General features: G+C 34.2%; 1 protein-coding gene and 1 non-coding gene across 2 annotated transcripts; one reads left to right on the top strand and one right to left on the bottom strand.

The window, feature by feature from the left end:
- Positions 1–993: 993 nt before the first annotated feature.
- LOC117933159 lies at positions 994–2,349 on the bottom strand. Its single transcript, XM_034854553.1, has one exon. It carries the CDS (start codon positions 2,347–2,349, stop codon positions 994–996), a length of 1,356 nt encoding a protein of 451 aa, XP_034710444.1.
- Positions 2,350–22,165: 19,816 nt separating this feature from the next.
- TRNAN-GUU lies at positions 22,166–22,237 on the top strand. The gene has a single exon. It is a non-coding gene; the product is annotated as a tRNA-Asn (tRNA).
- Positions 22,238–23,916: the final 1,679 nt, after the last annotated feature.

Genomic DNA, 23,916 nt, shown 5'->3' with positions numbered 1-23,916 from the left:
TGATGGTACATACAATATAAATCAAGCCGAAACTGCGAAGGCACAGGATCCGGAAGTGCCCTAGGAGCCAAAGGAGCCAAAAATCCCATGGCCTGGAACGTCTCAAAAGCTCTACTCAGGGGTGTACTCAGATCTGAAAAATGTCTCCGACATCGTCGATGAGGATGAGGTCGCCCCTGAGGAACTGTAACGACCGGAGGGCCACGAACCCGGGATGGAGGTCGTGTCGACGTAGCCAATGAAATGGATGAGGAATGCTGCTGGAGCACTGAATGTGGGCGAGGTCGTGGATGTGAGGCACCCAAAGCAACAGGTGCCGGTGAAGTCGAGTGTGGCAATGAAGGCGTCGCTGCTCCTGGAACTCCTCTCGATGACGATGGATACTCTGACAGAATAAGCTCAATCCTCTCAACTCTCCGTGTCAAATCCACCATCATCCCGTAAAGAGTAGTAAGAGTAATGGGTGCGATCTCGTCCGACATGGTGAACCTCAACTGAAGAAGTCTAATCTCAATGTGCTCTGTATCATAACCATCATACCATCAATCTCTGCTCAGGGACCAGTCACGACACTAAAACTGTCCAAGACTCCAAAATAAACACATGCAAGAGACAAAACAAAGCCACACACGATGCTACTCAAGATAACAACACATAAAATGCATGATACGAAACAATGATAACAATAAAAAGAAGATAGAAACACATGCCCAAGAAAACAACAATATCACTAAGTGAAGAGTACATCATGCGACAAATAAGACAATAAGGTCTACTCTCAAAACATAGGGTATGAACTCGAATCACTAACTATAAAACAAGACTCAAATAAAAAGAAAAGAGAACAAAAAAAACTCAAACGACCAACTGACAATGTAGTCCCAAAATACACCAACAAGGTCTGCAATATCAAAGTGTCCTGTGAGTATCAGTGCCCTGGGTGTCCAAAATGTGATGGTATAAGCCTGAAGGAGGAGGAACTGCATGTGTGGCCTAGGCTGGAAAGGAATCAACAGTCGTATCTGGACCAAGATCAACATCTGTAGTCGATATGGGAAAGCTAACCACACCACTGTCAATAAGATCCTGTATGGCATGACGTAGAGAAGCACAATAGTCAGTACGGTGGCCTGCCATCTGGTGAAATGCACAGAACTCGTGAGCACGAAAACGCCGAGGCAAGGTACTCGGGGGTGGCCTAGGGGCCAATGGTGCTAAAAAACCAGTAGCTCTGAGTCGCTCAAAAGCTCTATCCAAAGGCATCCCCAAATCCGAATAAGTCCTCTGATGTCGCCGATGGGAACGAGACTGCTCATGTCGTGGGATACTAGTCTGTGGACGCTGAAACTGAGATGAAGGTCGCACCGTGACAACATGAGGATGCACAGAAGGGTACTGCTGAACTGAATGAGGATGATGATGTTGTAAAGGCGGGAAATCACTCCTGGGTATCTGTAGTGACCTCGCATAGGGATGATAACCAGGTCGTCGATGATGAAAGTCCACAGAACATACATCTCCATAGCTCTCAGATGATCCACCAACTCCCTTCCCCTCAGTATCTGGGGAAGGAATAATATCTGACCATAATCCTCTAAATATGCCATCATCTACATCGAACAAAGCCTGAACCAATGATCTGAAATCCTGGAATGGGACTCCTGTCAGATGCCGAGCAAACCTAGGATGCAAACTCCTCAAAAACATGCTCATCTGATCTCTCTCGGTAGGTCGCTCAATCATCTCAGCGGCCTTCTCCCTCCAGCGGGAGATAAAAGAAGAAACAGACTCATCTAATCCCTGTCTAAGAAACTCAAGCTCTCTACGTGTAACACTCGTATCACCACTGGAGGAATACTGTCTCAGAAACTCCTGTGCTAAGTCCTCCCAAGTTCTCCGACGAGATGACTCTAATGAAGCGTACCATCTCTGTGTCGCGCCACTCAATGACAATGGGAACAAAGTGAGCAACTGTGCCTCATCTAGACCAAGGGCCCTCATAACTGCGCTATAAAGTCTGAGATGAATACGAGGACATCCAACACCCGTATATCTCTCTATATCAGGCATCTTGAAACCGACTGGCAAAGTGGCCACTGGCACGTCGTCAGGGTCATCCCATGAAATCATCTCATCAGGATCTCTCATCTGTCCAATCCTCCGCTCAAGTCTGTCCATACGATAATGAGGATCCTCAACAATGGTAACTGGTGTGACAATAGGTGGAATGACAGTAGTCTGACCATGCAAAGTCTGTGTAGCTGGCATCTGAACAGGTAGAATAGGTGGTGTCACTATATCAGATGGCGTGTCCTCGAGCACTACACGCCTACTCTGCCGAGTATCCATCCTCGAACTCAAACTGGTCAATGCTCTCTGAATCGAAACCACAGAAGCGATAAGCTAACCAATCGAAATTGACTATGAATCTGTCTATAGTAGCTCAGCGATACGCATCAACCTCTGTCCCACTCGACCCAGGGCACTGAACCAAGACTGGGACTACAAATAGACCTCTACAAAAGAACCCAAACAAAACGACTCAAACACGACTCATGCAACGACACGGGACGTAGCGAACAATGACCAACACATGATACAATACAACCCAATACATGACAGGGTGTGATACACAATCATATAATGACAATCAAAATTTGGATATACGATAGAATCCCTAGAGTCACATGAGTGTCTAGTGTGAGACAACTACAAATATGACTAAAGGATTTCTATCGATGATCCAGAAAATGATTGAGGTGTGAAGAAAGTGAATGGGGTGTGAAGAACAACACTATCATGAGATCGATACTCAATCTAGACCAAAATATCCTTGATTCAACCTTCAACTCGAGCTCCATAAGGGAAGAAAATGATAAGGTGATCAAGGCGAATCTCTCGAAAAATGTGTGAATATGAAAATGTGCCTTTCACCTTTCCGTAATGAAAATATGAGCATCGAGTCGAAAATCGAACCAAGGATCAATCAAAGAATGAGGTACTGAGCCCATGATAGGTGTACAGTGTAAAAAGATGATCGATAAACATATCCCAAAGTATCGAGTAAGTGACAACAAAGTGAAGAGGTGTGTCGAGCCAAGAAATGAGAACGAAAACCCTAGGGAGAAAACATGCTAAACTCATCGAGTGAAAAACACAAACTAAGGCAACAAGACGAAAGGTGATCCAACCGATACTCAAACTCATACCGATCTCCGAGCACTCTCAACTGGAGACTAAAAAGAGGGAATGTCAAATCCGAAGTGTAACCCCAAAGGCTCTGAAAGCCCTCAGATGCACCCACGTGTAGGGAGGAAGTCTTAATCGAAGGATCTACGGCTCAACCTACGAGGTCAAGGTGGCTCTAAATGGATATGGGTGGATTTTAAAGATCCCTAACAGAAGCGATCATACCCTCCAGTGGTACGCAACCCTCTGCACGCCTCCGAAGAGACGGGGCGCTTCCATGCAAGGTGGTCATCACCTCCACACATGCACTACCTCGACATCCCAGGGGGTTCCTATGGTGAAACCTCTCAAACTCTCAACACTCAACGGTCAACTAGAGTGCACAGTGAATGGTGTGGGTGCATCCGAAAACCCTAAGAATCTAGAACAGAAGAGAAAACACACTGGTCGCACAACTATCCATGAAACCTAGCTCGGGGCTATACAGGTCTTTAATGATCGGACTCCAATCAGCATCAATATGTCGGTCTCCTCCAAAACGCTCCCAGACATCGGTATAGCCTGTCGCTAGACCCTACTCCTAACCTCTAGCTCGGTCAAAGAGCAAGCACATAGAAGGTCTCACACTTGCAATAGTGAGAACCGGGATGAAAAGAATGACCGAAACCAAGAGAGTTGGAGATAAGGGGATAGATGTGCAGCCCACATAGACAAGCAACACGCAATCATGCAGAAGAAGGGTAGTCATGCAACATACAATCAGACAGAGTACAGGATATATCACTCATGTCCACACACAAACTATGATAGTCAAAATGAATAGTGATACAGACATCATGCTCAAAGATGATCAAGAGAATATATAATCCAAAGAAACGACATGTCAAATCAAACGATGTATAACAATGAATCCATACGTGCCAAACGATCCAAACAATCATAGCAAATATCAGAATCACTATGCTAAGCGAAATAAGATAGACAATCAATACAGTCAGCATGTCGATATCTTAAATGAATATGGCAATGAAGCATAGAGAAAAATAGCTATCTCAGAATCCTCTATCGATATGAATCAATCATCATAATCAGCATGTCAAATACCTCAAACAAATATATCAATGAAGCATGAAGAAACTTGGTATATCAGAATCCCCAATCAAAATAATCAACCAACATGATCAACGTGTCAATGTCCCAAGTGAAAACTCGGGAACTCTCAATGTGCAATCAAGAGATGAGTACCCATTGATTGACTTACCAAACGCCACATTTGCTTCACTTTAAGTTCAAGCTTGACCCTCTAAAATTCCCTAGCGGAGTCGCCATTTTGTGGACCCCGCATTTCGGCTCATGCGTTTCCCACTCGATGGTGAGCTCGATCTTTTTGTTTGAAAAATTGATTTTATTTATTGTTTGAAAAATGACTTGGAGTCGCCACTTATTTTTGTTTTATTTTTAAAGGGTAAACAAAATAAGAAAGAAAAACCCTAAGTGTGACTCCTTATTTTGGAAAAGGCGGCCTATGAAAAACCGGATCGGGTTCGGGGGTCAGGTTACTTATCGGGAAGGTACGGTAAAGACCGTAGCACCCCTCTAAGTCCCTAAAGTCGGGTCTCTACTAATAAAATGAAGCAATCATGGCAATTGATGAGGGAATCAATGAATACTCAGAGTGATCATGCACATGTGAAAATCTAAACATGCATATAGAAAATGACCCGAGCGGATGTGGATGCGTACCTGTGCAGTGATCCATAAAGCGCTATCAAGAAGTGAGGTTAGTGCACAATTAAGGAATAATTTCGAGCATGTCATAGAGCAGAATAAAATCAATCATGCATGACAATTAAATCAAACAAGCAATCAATCAATCATAAGGAAATCACATATGTTGGGCCCCCCACCAAAGCCCGTTTATTTTGCATGAATTAATATCACTGATCCTATTATTCCAGAATTATGAAAAGTTCATTCATGCTTGTTAAAGTCAAGAGAAGCAGAAGATTGTTTGAAAGCCAGAGCGGAATTAAAGCTATTCGAGAGAAAACTGGATTTTTGAGATTTATTTGAAAATTGGAGTCTCGAAAATTATTTGAAGATTGGAGTCTTGAAAAATTAAATTTAAGAACTGAAATTTTGGATATTAAATTTGAAAGAAATTAGAATTTTGGAAATCAGAAATTAAGTTCAAAAATTGGAATTTTGAATAATTGTTTAAAATGGAATTTCAAAATAAATAACTAAAATAATAATAATTAAATAGATTAAGGTGAATTTTGGAATTTTGGAATTAGGAATTAAATCGGGAGTGGAAATTTTAATGAATTGTTTAAAAATAGAATTTTAGAATAAATAAATAAAATAATAATAATTAAATAAATTAATGTGAATATTGGAATTTTCAAAAATAGAAATTTAATTCAGAAATTGAAAGTTTTAAGTGAACAGTTTAAAATGGAATTTTAGAATAAATAAATAAAATAATAATAATTAAATAAATTAATGTGAATATTGGAATTTTCAGAAATAGAAATTTAATTCGGATGTCGGAATTTAAAATAAAAATGTTTAAAAATGGAATTTTAAAATAAATAAGTGAATAAATAAATAGAATAATAATAACGAAAATAAGTAATTAAATAAAAGAACGTGAATATTAGAATTTTTTTTGTAACGGGAAATTAAATTCGAAAGTCGGGATTTTGAAAAATTGTTTAAAGATGGATCTTTTAAGAATGGATAAATAAATATAATAATAACAATAACGAAAATAATGATTAAATAAATGAACATAAAATATGAAAAAAAAAATTTTAAATTAAAGTTTTGAAGATTATTCAAAAGTTATGGTTTTAAAAATTATTTATACAAGTGGAGAACACGCGTACGTAGGCTTAGGATGAAACGATTAAATGGTAAGTGGTCTTTGAATTACATAACCGAAACTCTCATCATGACTTTTGGAGGCTGCCAATTGTGGAGGGTATCCAAGCTGGGAATAAATATAAGCTGGCCACGTGCACACCGAAATGGTTATTCATATGGATTGCAGGCATATGGGAGATAATAGCAAAGTGCTGACAATTAAGTGGGTTAAGTGATAAAAAAAAAGTGGAGAGATGATTTGGGATGGCTGAAGCTAGGGACCGAAAATGCCCAGCTTTTGCATGACCCCACTGACCACATTCACAAGCCGCTGCCCATGCATGCCAGAGTATTCCTAGTCGCTGGTCATATACTCATGCGCATCCTCCTATCTCACATTTATGAAATTCCAAGGCATGCACCGCGAGTTAGAGACGAGATCCTGGGGTGATGATATTCCTCTCGTTGACGGAAGAACACGACTGACATGCTTCTGGATAGCACACAAAACACAAAAAAAAAACCCAGCAAAGTGACGCGAATTTTGATGCTTACAGCATTGCAAACATGCTGCTAAAGGCTCTGTTCTCCACGTGATCAGACCCATCTCGCTTTCGCTCACTCGAAGCCACCGAACCTGTACTGTACCCAATATGAAGACCAAAAGGCTCATGCTGGCCAAAACCCTTCCCCTAGAGGATACAAATGACTATCGAGAACAGAGTATAAACGAGAAGGGAGCAAGCATAAAAAAAGAGAAATAAAATGAAGCATCCAATGAACGGGTGGGAAGAATCAGATGAAAACGAGGTCCGAAAATGTGACTCAGACACACGTAGGGAAGCTATGAAGAATTAGATCACTCTCATTCCAGTAGCATATGAAGAACAGAGCATATTGCAGAGGACTAAATTTAACCAAAGAAAGTAAATTATCGTTTTGGACTAGAACTAAGAAAATGTCAAGAAGGATAGGAGAATAATGGAAGGTGAAAGACATGAGATTCGTACCTGTAAGTGGACTCCCTACCCGCAAGACCAGCTAGGCTTCAAGCGCCTTCCTCCTCGCCCTTCTGCTCTGGATCCCCCTTGAACCCCAGCTCCCCCTGTTCTTGTGTCTTCTTCAGCAAGTCATTACCGGCTCCACTGCTCCTCTCGTCAGCAAGGATGGCGTCTCTGACCATCAGCATGCCTGCCGCCATGCCCATGCAGCTGATTTTCCGGGTGTAGAGAAAAGAGGGCCCCCCACTTCTCTCAAGTGCTGCCCGGTATACCAACCTCAAAGGGGGTCTACAGTAAGATTATTAAATTATGAGATGAATTGTTATATGTCAAAGTAAACGATGGTAAAGATGTATTAGTGGAAAGAGGAAGTCTACAAGTCATCATTAAATTATGGAATGAGTTGTCATATGTCAAAGTAAACAATGGTGAAAATGTAGTAGTGGAAAGAGAGAAGACTATAAGTCTTAGTTTGCAAGGGTAAAGAATTTCACCAATGTTAGAATGAAAGAAATTATAAAACAAAAAAATCTCCATTGTTGATTTTTCTTGTAGTCTTGAAAGAAAGAAGATCATAAAACGAACTCATCATAGGATGAATTCATTGAATCTCAAAACTTTTTTGCCACTGATCAATAAGCAAACTTCAAATCAAACTTAATTGTAGCATAGGTCACATTGTAGTACCCTTTACAATGAAATTTATCTTTATATTTTTAAAGGCCATGTTTGTTGATAATTTGAGTTTGATATATATATATATATATATATATATATATATATATATATATATATATGTATATATCATATAAGTCTAGGATTTTATTTTGATTGGGATAAAATATCCTAGGACATTATATCTAATGAGATATATAATATTATATTTATGCTTGGTTTGTACAAGACATAAAAAATGGAATAAATACTATATTATGCTTCAATATTTTATACTTATTTAAAATAAAAATTATATTGCATCTCAATATTTGTTATTATAAATGTATGAAATCTCTCTCATAGCTACTATTATTTGGAAATTATTTTACAATTTACCATTAAATAATTAAGTGCATCATTGAAGATGTATTAGTTGAAATAGAGAAGTCTACAAGTCTTGATCAACGCAGGTCAACAATTTCATCAATGATGGAACAAAAAATTTAGAGAATAAAAATAATTCCACCCTGTTTTGTCTTATAGTCTTTAAAGAAAGTGTTGAGATATTAGGAATGTTTATATATTAGGAAAGTTGAGATATTAGGAAAGTTGAGATATTAGGATATTAGTTGTTCTTTTCTTATATCATTCTTTCCTTGTATCATTATTTCCCATTCTTAGAATGGTGATTACCCTCTATAAATACTCTGTACATGAAAGAATGAATGAAAAAACTACCATTTATCAATTTGAAGATGGTATCAAAGCCATGGAACTGAAATCCTGGATATTTTTTCGCTATGGTAGTCCGATAACGATCAACCATCCTAAGACAAGCCCTAATATTGATAAGTCAACGTTCAAATGCACTCACTGCAATAAGATTGATCCCACCAGTCTAGATATCCCACAATTTCAAAGCAAAGACTCTTGGTATGACCAAGAAAACAATGAGGAACTGAGTCTTTGAACCATGGACCTTTAGATCATGTTTAGGCTATCACTACTTTATTATTAATGATAATAATCATGATCAACGGAGGAAGGATTCCAAGAAAACCTCGACTGCAACTGTTGCCGAAATAAAAACAGAGGCTAATGTTGCTGAGAGAGCCTCTGCATTGGTAGCCACTACAGATTATGGTGGTAAGTTTTTAAATACTTCTACACCTGTTATTAATAGTGCATGGATAATTGATTCTAGTGCTACAGATCATATGAATTTTGATTCTAGACAGGTTTCATCCCTTAGACCTTCCTTATAAAAAATTGTTTTCACAGCCAATGATAACACAACCCTAGTCATTGGGGAAGGATCCTTAACTCTTACTGATACTTTGAATTTGGATTCTGTTTTAGTTGTTCCATCTTTAGATTACAATCTTTTGTTAGTTTCTCAAATCACTGCAGCCTTATCTTGTATTGTCATTTTTTAGCCTGAATTTTGTGTTATTAAGGACATCCAAACAAGACAGACGATTGGTTGTGGTATTAAGCGGGGAAAACTCTATTACTTGGACTTGCAGTCAAAGGATTCAAATAAGTTGCAACAAGTCTTGATGGCAGATGGATCTGAGGAGGAAAAGAAAAAGTCTGAAATTTGGTTGTGGCATCGACGTCTGGGACATGCTTCCTTTGGTTATTTAAAAAAATTGTTTCCTAATTTGTTTGCAAAGAGTGATATTTCTGGTTTTCGTTGTGATATTTGTGAATTGGCTAAAAGCCATCGTGCTTCGTTTCCGTTAATTTTGAATAAAAGTCCACTTCCTTTTATGGTTATACATTCTGATGTTTGGGACCCATCCAAAGTCCCAACTTTGAGAGGCTCACATTGGTTTGTTACTTTTATTGATGATTGTACCAGAATGACTTGGTTATGCTTGATGAAGACCAAAGATGAAGTGAACTTGTTGTTTCAAAATTTTCACAAAATGATTGAAACTCAGTACAATGCAAATGTTCGGGTTCTGCGTAGCGATAATAGTGGAGAATATTATAGTTCTGATCTTCAAAAGTATTTGGAAGGATATGACATCATTCATCAGACTACTTGTTCCAATACACCCCAACAAAATGGAGTCGCTGAACGGAAAAATCGGCACTTGTTAGAGGTTGTTCGTGCTTCCTTGATAGCAGCAAAAATATCGATATCTTATTGGGGAGAAGCAATCACCTCTGCCGCATACTTGATCAATCGGGTACCTTCCAACTCAATTGACTTCCAAACACCTCTCCAAGCTCTTACTAATGCCGTAGTTGCCCCAACCATCACAAATCGACCTCCTCGTGTTTTTGGTTGCGTGACATTTGTGCATCTACACAAACACCAACGCACCAAGTTAACTTCTCGTGCATTGCAATGTGTGTTTGTTGGATATGCATTGCACAAAAGGGATATCAATGTTACTATCCTCTAACTCGACGAATGTTTATTACAATGGATGCGGTGTTTCATGAAGATTTGATGTATTTTTCATCTGAGTCTGAACTTCAGGGAGAGTACCATAAGGAAATTTAGACTTTCGATTATGATTATCATATCTCTAAGGATGATGAATCTAGATAATCTGAACTAGTGAACTAGGAAGCGGGTGAATTGGATATGAATGGTACAACTCTAGAACTAAGTAGTAATGACCACCCAAAAGCTGAAGAAGTGATAGAAGAGGGGAGAGACAGTACAATTGAACCATTTGAACAATTTGGGTCCGAAGATGCCTTCATTGAAATACCAAACCCATCGTCGTCTACTGAGGGTGTTCTTAATTTGGAACCTGATCCATTCATGAAATGGTTACCACACCGTCATAATAGAGGTATTCCTAAACCCCCATATGAACCTGAATTGTCTACCAAAGTCAAATATCCCATGAGCAACTATGTGTCTAACCATCGTCTGTCTGAATCAAATAAGTCATTTGTAAATCAATTATCTACTATAGCTATTCCTAACAGTGTGCAGGAAGCCTTAGTTGATCCAAGGTAGAAAGCAACCATGAATGAAGAGATGAAATCATTGCAGAAGAATGAAACATGGGAACTCGTAGAATGTCCACCAGGAAAGAAGCCAGTTGGGTGTCGTTGGATCTATACTATGAAGTACAAGGCAGATGGTAGTATTGAACGATTTAAAGCAAGACTGGTAGCAAAAGGGTACACCCAAACTTATGGAATTGACTACACAGAGACATTTGCACTGGTAGCTAAGATCAACACAGTTCGAGTATTATTGTCTTTAGCTATAAACTTGGATTGGTCATTACAACAGTTCGATATGAAAAATGTCTTTTTGCATGGCAAGTTATCTGAAGAAGTATATATGGATCTTCCACCAAGATGTATGGTGTCAGAAAAGCAATGTCAAAAGGTGTGCAAATTGAAGAAGTCATTGTATGGGTTGAAGCAATCCCCGAGGGCATGGTTTGGAAGGTTCACAAAGTCAATGAGAGCTTTTGGTTATCATCAAAGTAACTCAGATCACACTTTGTTCTTGAAAAAACAACATGGTAAGATTACGACACTCATCGTATATGTGGATGACATGGTAGTTACAGGAAATTATCCTGAAGAAAGAAAAACTCTATAGAATTATCTATTGAGAGAATTCGAAATGAAAGATCTTGGTAATCTGAAATACTTTCTTGGGATTGAAGTTTCTCAATTAAGTGAAGGAATTTTTCTGTCTCAAAGAAAGTATGCCTTAGATCTTTTACAGGAGACTGGAATGTCGGGATGTCAACCTGTTAATACGCCAATAGAAGAGGGTCTGAAATTGTGTGTTGAGCCTAATCAAGTATCAACCGATAAGGGAAGATACCAGAGACTTGTGGGGAGATTAATGTACTTAGCTCATATAAGACTAGATCTTGCTTATGCATTGAGTGTAGTGAGTCAATACATGCATAATCCTGGAGAGCAACATATGAATGCAGTCATGCGTATTTTGAGGTATTTGAAGAATGCTCCTGGGAAGAGAATTTTTTTCGCTAAAAATGTTGATCATCAGAGTATAGAAGTATATACTGATGCTAATTAGGCCGGTGCAATGGATGATAGACGATCTACATCTGGTTACTTTACTTTTGTAGGTGGTAATCTTGTGACATGGAAAAGTAAGAAGCAGAATGTCGTCGCTCGTTCAAGTGCAGAAGCGGAATTTAGAGGTATGGCTCTAGGACTTTGTGAGGCATTATGGCTAAGACTCCTCTTACAGGATTTAGGTTACCTATCTAGGCAACTGATCCGATTGTTTTGTCACAATAAAGCCGCATGTGACATTGCTCATAATCCAGTACAACATGATCGTACAAAGCATGTTGAGGTGGATAGATTCTTCATTAAGGAAAAGTTGGATGATAAGATTGTGGAATTGCCTAAGATTTGATCAGAAGATCAATTGGCCGATATCCTCACTAAAGCTGTCTCAAGTCAAGTGTTCTCAAAATTTTTAGACAAGTTGGGCATGTGTGACATCTATGCACCAACTTGAGGGGGAGTGTTGAGATATTAGGAATGCTTTCCTTATATCATTCTTTCCTTATATCATTCAGTGTTGAGATATTAAGAATGTTTAGATATTAGGAAAGTTGAGGTATTAGGAAAGTTGAGATATTCGGATATTAGTTGTTCTTTCCTTATATCATTCTTTCCTTGTATCATTCTTTCCCATTCTTAGAATGGTGATTACCCTCTATATATACTCTGTACATGAATGAATGAAAAAACTACCATTTATCAATTTGAAAGAAAGATGATAGAGCCAACTTCTAATATGATGAGTTCATTGAACCTTAATACCTGCACTTGGGAAGACTATGTATGAGGGAAGTTTTGTAAAAGTAATAGGAATAATCTAGCTTGTGGTATATGTCATGTTATGGTACCCTTTACATGCACTCGGGAAGACCATGGATCAGGGAAGTTTTGTAACAAGGGAATGAATTGGTAGTTCTTTTCTTTTTTGCCTAAATTTTTATTTTTAAACTTCTCTTTAAGAATTAAGATGAATTAAAGAAATTCAATTATATAAAAGACAATGATTTACATGGAAAACTACCTATAAAGTCTCCTAGAGACTTTGTGGATATAAACTACCTGTAATGCACAAATCCACTATTGAATGAAAAGTATATAGATTTACTTGATGAATGCTATCCCTAATTCTTATACCCTACCAATACCTCTACTAGTCTTCATGTCCTTGACACAACACCATGTTTGCTTCTAGTGGACTCTTCAACACCTTGAGGGGGATGTAGATCTCTTTAACAAGCCCAAGAGAAATAATCACAAACTCTTTTAGGGTAAGGAGATATGGGAAAAGGTAAAAACTCTTTTCCAAATATTTGCATCAAAAGAAAAAGATTTTTCACACATAATATTTGTAGGGATGAAACCTTAATGGATCAAAATCCCAAAATTTCCAAAAACTGGTTTAAAATATATAGAAATAATTTTAAAATAATATTTATTTTTTAGAAATTCGGACTAGAACGCTTGAACGCTAATTAAGGGCGCTTGAATATTTCTTGCTAACACTCAAGCAAAGCCCTTGAGCATTCTTAAGGAGCACTTAAGTGTCGGGTTTGAGTGCTTGATTGGATTTTCTTTTCCAAAAATAAAACCTTATGCTCAATTAAAATACCTGAAAGTCGACATTATGCCACAAGTTAGAATTACCTGCCCTTTAGAACCTTCTTATACTATGCCATCCTTAGTTGATCATACAACAACCTTGAGTCTTATATTCTGCCATCCTTTGTTGATCATACAACAACCCTAGGTCTTTAATGGACTATAAGGCATAATTATATAAAAATTTATAAGTTAGGATGAATAGAACAAAATTTCCAATTTTAATTAAGCAACTAATGTATCAACAACTAATACACTAACAATATATCTTGTTGGTCTAAGATTTCATTTTCATTAGAATATAGTATCTTAGGATAATTTATCCAATGAATTATATTGTATTATGCTTATGCTTGGTTGGTATAACGAATGAATAAAAAATAAAATGGGGCGGGGCGAGACGAGGCAGGTATGGGAATTTCCCATACTCGTCCCACCCCACCCCGCCCCGTTTAGTTTTTTTTTTTTTTTTTAATTTTTTAAAATTAACTTTAAAATTTTTAATTACATTAAAATAAATATATTTTATAAATAATAAAATTATTATATTTTTTATAACTTATTTTATTAAAATTTTTTATTATTATCTATATATTAAAAATAGTAAAATAAATTAATTTTAAAATTTAAATTAAATTAAATTTTAAAATTAAATTTTATATATAATTGGAGCGGGGAGGGATGGGGCAATACCCGAACCCGCCACGGGTTAAAAAAAAAAATCTCATACCCGTCCCAAATCCGTTTATTAAATTTAAACCCCGTCCCATTAGGGGCGGGGCGGGTACCCGAAAAAACCCGCCCCGTTGCCATCCCTAATGCTACTTACTGCAGTGTAACTTCTGCTTTCCATTAATTAAAATAGTGAATTTATATGGGATATGTGAGGCAACACCATGGGATTAATCAACAACCTAAAGTTGATAACTTCCACACTTTTTATTTTATCCTTTTGAAGGTTTTGTTTTTTATTTTATTTTTTCAAAATTTTCGATTAATAATTAGCTTTTCCACGATGTCTAGTAAAGTTGATCTGAGTTTATATTTTAAATGAATTTTAAGACAAGTCCATGCATATTGGACTTGAGCCCACATTATAATCATGACTAATGTACATAAGTAATCTTGCCTCAAAATAAATCAACTTAAATGCAAAAATGATGGGAGTGCGAATAGCCATGAGATAAACGTAAAAAATATAATGTGACTTTTTTCATGCAATCCTAATTTATATTTGGTATATATAAATATATAAACTCATCTTGTAGATGGAGAAACTAAACTTGATTTTGGATCGATTTTGTTTTTAATATGGAGTTTTGCACATATTTTTAAATATTGGGGGAAATTAAAGATTTCTATATAGTATGAGAGAATTAATATTATGCAAGGAAAAGAATTTTGAGACATTACTCATAATTTTGATCCAAAATATAAATTGGGATGGAAATTTCAAGCTACAAATATTATGCTTCTATTTTGTTCCTTGCCAACTTTTGGTATTTTCTGACAATTTTGCCTTTGGCCCACGTGGCTCCTAATTTATTGCCATGGATAAACCCATTAAAAATGACCTTCTAAAATATGGAATGCATAAAAGTAATCTACCTAATGCTTGTTTATATATCTATATATAATTTATCTAAACTTTAATAAATAAATTAATTTTGATTATTTAATTTTTAAATTTCATTTAGTTTATGGTTAAAAATGAAAAAATCTATGATAATTTTGAGTTTTTATTTTTATTATTTTTATATCTTACATAATAATAATTAAAGGTTAAAAATAAAAATCTAAAAATAGAATTATAAACGTTTTTTTAAATAAAAATAATTATATGTCTATCATTATTTTTTTATATATTGAATATATCCAAACGGGGAAACTTGGTGTATTTTGATGATGAAAGTTGTGATTTCTATTTTTTTTTTGAAACTTTATACAAAAATATTAGTGAGCTATATAAGGAAAGAAATAAACAATATTTTTAACAAAAAATATGTGTAGGAAAACATCATGAAATTAAGAGAATAAAACATTGTGAGAGTCAAATATTGTTAATATTTGATTTTTTGTATATCTCTATATTTATGGAAATATTGATGACATTGTCTTCCTACCATTTATGTGTTTAGTTCTATGTATCTCCTTTAATTCTTCCTTTAACATACCCCCTCAAGCTAGAATGAGAGTGAATATGGACTCCTACCATGTCCTAAACATGGTGAAGACATCCTTTGTTAAAGATTTGGTAAAAAAAAATATCAACAAATTAAGAAGGTATGGAAACATAGCGAGTAACAAAAGTGCCTTACCTTATCTCACACAGAATGATAAACAAGCTCAATATATTTGAAACGAGCATGAAACATAAGATTAACGAACATGTAAATAGCACTAACATTGTCACAAAATAATTGTGGTGGTTTATAAAGGGACACATCAATATCTTGTAGGAGATAAGTAATCCAAGTCAATTCAATTGCAAAGAAGGCCAAAGAGTGATACTTTGCCCCAATGCTAGAGTTAGAAACTACTGGTTTTTTCTTTGAACACCAAAAGATACAATAATGGTGATTCTTCTTAAAGTGGGACAACCTGCCTAATCGACATCGCTAAACCAAAGAGATATTAGACTATTAGAAAGATAACGTAAACTAGAGTGTTGGGTTCCCTTAAGGAATCTTAAGATGCACTTTATAGTCTTCAAGTAACCATAGTAAGGGTTATTGAAATATTGACATACTTGATTAACTGCATGAATAATATTTAGCAGTGTGAAAGTTAAGTCTTGGAGAGATCCGACAATACTTTATAAAGTAGTAGCGTTAGTTAAGACATTGTCCAAAACTATCATAGGGATACTAGATCTAAGCAACAAAAGCATTCAAAATTTAAAGCTTAGATATAGGTGCTTAGAAAAATATACCTATGATCTTAATGCTCCTAGATCAAGTCATGTGAGTGAAGAGTTCTACGTAGATCTTGAGTACCTTGAGATCTTCTATTTGATGGTCCTCTCTTAGACCTTGGCATATGAGGATGGTGGAATCCTCTCTATAAGGATGGAGGCTAAGTCTCACTCTGTGTAGAAAATTGAATAGCAAGACTACTAAAACTTAAGCTTTAAACCCCTAAGGAGGTTTATATAGGTTATAAGCTAAGTAACTTGAGCTTATCTTGGGCTTTAGTTACTTAATCCAACCTACCTAGAACCTAATTATTAATTAACCTTATTTGGCTTTAATTAATTAATTAACTCAATCCAAAAAGACCATGCATAAGCTCTTATGTAACATTACGTATTTATTAAGACTCCCTTATGCATGAATATGGATATAGAACCCTAATATCCCTCAATAAATTTGCTATTTAGGTATATGATCTCAAGCGAGGACCATTAGGACTTATAGTATCAATTCCATCAAAATCTAATTGTGAAGTTGACTCAACATCCCACTATAGAGAGACAACTATTCTTTAATATTTTATGATATTAGATCTAGATAGAAAACTCAAGTTCATGACCTACTAATGACTACATGTAACTCTCTATGAACTACCGCTTATAATTTAACAAGGTGAATGCTGTCAACCTCTCAAGAGTACCTCTACCATCCTTGAGTCTCAGGTCCTCTTATTATCTTATCAACTCACACACTTTAGCTCAATAAGAGCATGTGTCAAATTCCACTAAGGATTTACTGCAACCACAAATTTTATGATCACAAATCTTTACAATTAACTAAGGAGACACATTATCTCAAACCCATGAGTTATCATACTTCCTATCTTGAGAATACATGTTTCCATCTACTTTAATCAACAATGACCCAATCTATAAAACATATATGATAACCTTAGGGTCTCATCTATAGGTTAAAGCCACTAAAGATTTCAAAACTAGTTCAATAGCCTCTCAAGGTTGAGAGCTCATATAATATAGTAGTTTGTTGAAGTCATGAATACCTGATAGCTAATGTCATGACTTATTGTAGGTCCTTCTTAATATGTAAACATACACACAAGCACTTACCATGGGAAAATTGTCTCGTGACAAAGACAAGTCATCCCTCTAATAAGGAAATAGTGCATTATTGCTTAAATGGATTATCTAATTCCATGAATTGACTATGAAAACACTCATTAGCTAGCAAAGAAACCATGGTTTGGATCTTACGTGGAACTCCAAATGCACCTAAGTCATGTACAATACAAGTGATATAGGCCTGAATGCTCAACACAAATAATGCATAAATGCGATTGTGAAAGTGAAACCAAAATCATAATATAAATATTAATGAAATTCATTTATTGTTACATCATGTCATGTTTTTAAGGGCTCTATCCTAAAACAAACTATTCCCATGAATTAATATCATAAGGGATCATTTAAGAAGACTTATTGGTTTGTCTTAAGAGATTTACATTAAGAAGATTCTTGAATAGTTTTAAATGTGAAGTTGCAAATCCATTGATAATCTTGTTAAGAAAGGGAAGACCTTAAGCTTCAATATGTCTCTAAGACTTTAGAAGAAAATGAATAGATGATACATGTTCTCTATATATGTTAACATTAATTGTAGCTTGATATATATGATGATGTGTACATATCCTAATATTTGTTACATAGTTAGGTTGGATAATGGGTTCTAGTCAAATCCTAGCCTTGTTCACTAGAAAATAATGAAATAGATACTTTGGTAGATCATAACAACAAATAATTACATTGCAATCAAGGATCTAATTTGTACTCATTTGGTTATAGTGATGTTGATGGGATAATGAGTTAGATGAGCATAAATGAACATCCAACTTTGTCATCTACCATTATTATAGCATTGTTTAACATAAAGTTGGAGTACATTGATTGTTCAATTATAGTTTAAGAGGTGTTTGGCTGAGAAGGTTCCTTTATGAGCTTGTCACAAGCACTTTTGATCTTGTTATTATCTTCTACGACAATATGGCACCTTTAGCATATGCAAAGGACTCAAAATATCAAGGTCAAGCCAGAAACATTGATATTTGATTATCATTTTATTAGCACCAAGTAATAGTGGTACCATTAAGTAAGAAAGCATATCCTGTAGTGGCTTTGCACTCATCTTGTCACTAACCCAATTCGTACCACAACATCCTCTTAATCTCAAGTCCCCACCTAGATAGTAGAGGATGAAATCTCTGGCCCTCTGGATGTAATAAAAAAAAATCCTTTTAACTACTTTCCAATGAATAAGGCTTGAGTTACTCTAGTAATGATCGACCAATCCAACTAGAAAACATATATTAGGTTGAGTACACAACATAACATACATAAGAATACCAATGGCGCTAACATAAGGAACTCTTGTCATTTGTTTCTTTTCTCCATGATTATTATGACATTGATAAAGGCTTAGGGTGTCCTTTCTCAATTAGGGTTTCAATAGGTTTGTAATTTTGTATCATAAACTACTCTAAAACCTTTTTAATGTAAGTCTCTTGAGAAAAAACAAGAAACCTTCTAAACAATCCCTTAGGATCTTAATTCCAAGCACACAATTCACTTTCCCGTGATCTTCATATCAAAAGTGGAGGATAACTCTATGGCGGTAACGATCATGTCCATGTCATTTCCAACTATTAGAATGTCATCAACATATAAAAATAGAATGAGAAAGTCTCTTCTTCATTGTTTGACATACACACAATAGTCATCTTCCAACATTTCAAAACCAATAGAAATAATGGTCTTATGAAATCTAAAGTATCATTGTCTAAGGATATAAATAGAATGCTTGAGATGACATACTATGCACTCTTGTTTCTCGGCCTCAAAATGAATAAGTTGATCCATATAGATATCTTCATCTAGTTCTCTATTGAGAAATGAAGTCTTCATATTCATTTGGAAGAGCTCCAAGCCTACATATGTGGCTATAGCAAGAATAAGGTGAGTAAAGGAAAATCTTACCACTAAGGAGAATGTCTCGTCATAATCTATTCATTGTATTTGGGTATATCCTTTCACCATTGAAAAGCCTTTTATTTGTCGATTGAACCATCTACCTAGCATTTAATTTTAAAACGATGATGGGGAATTTTGCACATTTACTTCTATGTAAATTAGGACCTTATGAAGAGCATTCCCTCAAAAATATATTGAAAGGTTAGCTTACACTACCATTGATCTAAGCATGTCTAGTAAAGTACGATTCTTTTTTTTTTTTTTTTTACTACACTATTTTTGTTACAAAGTGGTTGGAATTGTTAACTGCCTACATCTTCCTTTCTCCTCACATAGTTTCTGAAAATGATGTAACAAGCATTCATGACTGTTGGGATCGGGTCCTTGGAAATCATGACATGATGTAATAGATAAAGATTCATTTATAAATTTATTTATTTATGTTTCTTAGTTTATTTTTATTATCTCATATGCTTTAATTGGTTATTTGAGCATATATACCCACATTACTTGCATTGTACATGACTTAGGTGCCTTAAGAGTTGCACAGAAGATCCAAGTTATGGGTTCCTTGTAAAGTGATTAGTAGTCCATAGTTGATTTATAGATTTGGGTAATCCATTTGAGATTGTAGTGCAGTACCTCCTAATTGGAGGGAGAACTTGTCTTGGTTATTAGGATGATTTTCTCATAGTGAGTGCACTAGTGTATGTGATGCACGATAGATAGGACCTACGATGAATCATGGCGTAAGGTTATCATTTTTCATGATTCACAAAGCTACTATATTGTACGGACTCTCATCCTTGAGAGGATATGGAGTCTATATCAAAGTCAATAGGAAGCTTTGACTTATAAGTAAAACCCCTAAGATGGTCGCATTTCCCTATGAATTGGGTCATTATTGATGGAGGCTGGTGACAATAGATATTCTCAATAGATGCACCATGATATCTCATAAATTGAGACAGTATCCTATTGGGTTATTCAAAGGACATGTGATTTAGAAGACTATGGTTATAACATTTCCTTTAATAGAAATTTGACATATACTCCTTGGAGTTAGAGTATATTAATTGATCACATAATAAGTGAGATCTGTAACTGAAGAATTGGAGAGGTAATCTTGATAGGTGATAGCACTACGTTGTTAGATTATGACACCAGTTTATGAGGAGTTTGCATACAATGGATAGTAGGTAATGGACCCGAACTTTGTCTTATTGTTATTTACAAAGGGTACTGAACTGTAGTTGATTTTCTATAGTGGGATGTTGAATCAACTTTAGAAATGGATTTTAAGGGAACCAGTACTCCTATGGGTCCAAATGGTCTCTATTTTGATCTCATATACAATGTTGACATGAGTTATGAGTGTTGGATGGATTCTAGGTTCACTTTTGTGTATAAAGGTGTTTTGGTAATTATGCATAGTTGCATAAGGGATAGTAAAAAAGGTCTTTAGATTGGGCTAATTAATTAATTAGATGACCTTATGTGGCTAATTAATCAATTAGGATTCATTTTGGGTTAGATTAAGTAATCCAAGCCCATGTGTTGTACTTCAATCTCTACTTTGTGCATTATAATGATTGAATTTAAAAGTGTTGTTAGTTATCATATATATTCTTTGTACTACCAAAAAGGGTACGAAACAACTTTGAAATATAAGAATTGGAAAAGAAGATAATTTATGCTATATTTGATATTTGGAGATTTTTAAAGGAAAATGTAAGAAAAAGAAAATAAAGAGAAAAAGTTTAAGAACAAAAAAAGTGAGGCAAAAACAATCCCGTTATGCTATATGTACGAAGGGAGGATGATGACAAAGCAAATGATTGTTTCTTCAAAAAAAACTTATTTTTAAAATTGTACAAATTAATTACTTCTCATTTTATTCAATGTACTAAGAAACATTATAGTTGATTTTAGGTTTTAGATGGAAATATGAAAATAAAACAAAATTAAATTAAACAAAAATTTAAGAAATTGATTAAAAAGAAATTAATGATTACACAATTTATGTAGAATTTGTGAGACAATAGGGATTAATCAACAACCACGGCAACAATTTTTATTTTATCTGTTTGAATTTTATTTTTATTTTTATTTTTTTGAAATATTTTATTAATTAGGTTTTCTAAGAAGTCTAGTAAATTTGATGAGTTTATATTTTAAATAAATCTTGAGAGAAGTCATGCTAATCGGATTTGAGCCCACATTATAAGTATGACTAATTTACATGAGTAATCTTGCCTTTTCAAAATAAATCAACTTCAAGGTAAAAAATGGTGGGAGTACCAATAACCATGAGTTAAATGTAAAAATAATGTGACTTTTTTCATGCAATCCTAATCCATACTGACTATACATGACATGATCTTATACATGGAAAAACTAAACACAATTTGGATTTGGTTTTTCATAGGGAGTTTACACGTATTTTTAAAATGTTGGAGGAGAATAAAGATTTTTAAATAGTATGGTTTACACGTGTTTTTAAAATGTTGGAGGAGAATAAAGATTTTTAAATAGTATGGTTTACACGTGTTTTTAAAATATTGGAGGAAATTAAAGATTTTTAAATGGTATCAAAGAATTAAATTTATAAACATATATGAGAGAATTTTGAGAATTTCCTAACATTTTGATTAAAATATAGCAAAGAGGCCTGGTGGATATAAGATTCACAGTGGAAATTTTGGAAGGTGATATTCCCATTTATAGTTTTTTCAATGTTTAATTGGATATTAGGGAGTTGATAGGGAAGGTGTCAAGAACTCTTTAAATCTTTAACTTTATTTCTAGTACAAACTTTATCTTACATTTAATAAATAAATTAGTTTTGATAATTTCCAGTTGTTCCTTAGTAGCTCAGTGGTAGAGCGGTCAGCTGTTAACCTACCGGTTGTAGGTTTGAATCCTACTTGGGGAGGTTTAATTCATTCCGAATTTAAGAATTCAGAATGAAAGGGTTTGTTTTGACCGTTCAATATTTTCATAAAAATTCGACCATAGCAAAATTATGATAGATAATCCTTTGATCATTAGGTAAAAAATGTTTAAGAATAAATATAACATGACATTGCTTATTGCAATTTTATTGAAATTTTCAAATTAGTTAATAGGATTAAATGGGAGATTGGTTAAGGGTGATATCACTTTAAAACATTCGTCTTGATTTCCTTGAATTTGGGTTTCGGTTTTTTGTCATGCTTTTTTTTTTTCCGTCTCATATCAAAATGTCGAGAAAAAAATTCAATGATGTGATGCTTTTTTTTTTCTTTGACAGATTTAATAAGTCCACTAAAACCATTATTACCTTCTTTCACTAAAAAAATTACTAACTTTTGGTTTTTGAATGAGAACTTATATAAATAATTATTTGATCTAATTATTTTTACAATTTTATTTGTATAGTATATGGTTGGTTCGGTATTATGTTTCTATTTTTACAAAGTCATTGTATGGTACCACTAGGGAGGAAAATATTGAGATATTTCGGGAGCATCTTGACACGATATATGGAAGAGAAATATCGGTTACACGATATTTTATCAATTTATTGTGAATTTTACCTATTTCTTGGGATTTGTTAGTATTTTATCATTTTATCTTCAATATATCGTGATAATCCCTAGCCAAAAGGTTTGGCTGGCAATGAGCCAACCACTAGGGCAAGTTTGCCCCTTGATGTATAACGTGCACCAAATATATATAAAGTCAAATTCATCATATAAACATAATTTTAAAAAAATGTTTTAAAGAACAAATTAATTATAATTAAATAAATTTTGTTCATCTATTTGAATACCAAAAATATAAAAATTATCATGATAATTTTCTTCATAATGTTTTTAATATCATTAATACATTAATTAAGTATTAAAAATTATAGATATATTATCATTTATTTTATATCATTTAATACAATTAAAGTAAATGAGTTATAATTTTAATATTAAATATATTTTAAAATTAGACATATTATAATCAAATATAAAAAATGTTATTATGAATAGTATTTGATATAATTTAATAATAAATATATACTTATGAAATTTATAGTTTTTTTTATTAGCACATACAATATTATTATCAAATATAATAAATCATATTATACATATATCAAATATGATAAATCATATTATACAGATATCAAATTATTTAATAAAATAATTTAAAATTTTCATTATACTTCTAATTACATTTTATGAAGTTTTTCTTATATTTTTTATAAATTTTGATCAATTTTAGGCTTATCGATATTTTTTTCCAAAATATCCGTTGATATATCCGTAAAATCGAAGTACCGATATATCCGTGATTATCGATATTTTCATCTTAGGTACCATTTCAAATTTTAAAAATTTTGATAACTGGTTTAAAAAATATAATATAAAACCTACTATTTATATCAATATTCTTGAATTCTATAAGAGTAATTACTATTTTCATTTATTTAAAAGTTTTTTTTATTTTTATGTTCCGTAGTTTTTTATGTCCATCAAAAAGCTGTTGTCTCTTTTGTGTTTTGAATCATTCCTAATTTGTTTTATAGAGATTAATTATTATAAAAATAATTATATTCATTCTCAAATGATTAATTAGATA

Source organism: Vitis riparia, chromosome 16, assembly GCF_004353265.1.
Source record: "Vitis riparia cultivar Riparia Gloire de Montpellier isolate 1030 chromosome 16, EGFV_Vit.rip_1.0, whole genome shotgun sequence".
In the NCBI taxonomy this organism is placed as follows: Eukaryota; Viridiplantae; Streptophyta; class Magnoliopsida; order Vitales; family Vitaceae; genus Vitis; species Vitis riparia.
This window is presented reverse-complemented; position numbering and strand designations above follow the sequence as displayed.

Coding starts and splice junctions, on each gene's coding strand:
- LOC117933159 (XM_034854553.1), bottom strand. CDS start 2,349: ATGGATACTCGGCAGAGTAGGCGTGTAGTGCTCGAGGACACGCCATCT.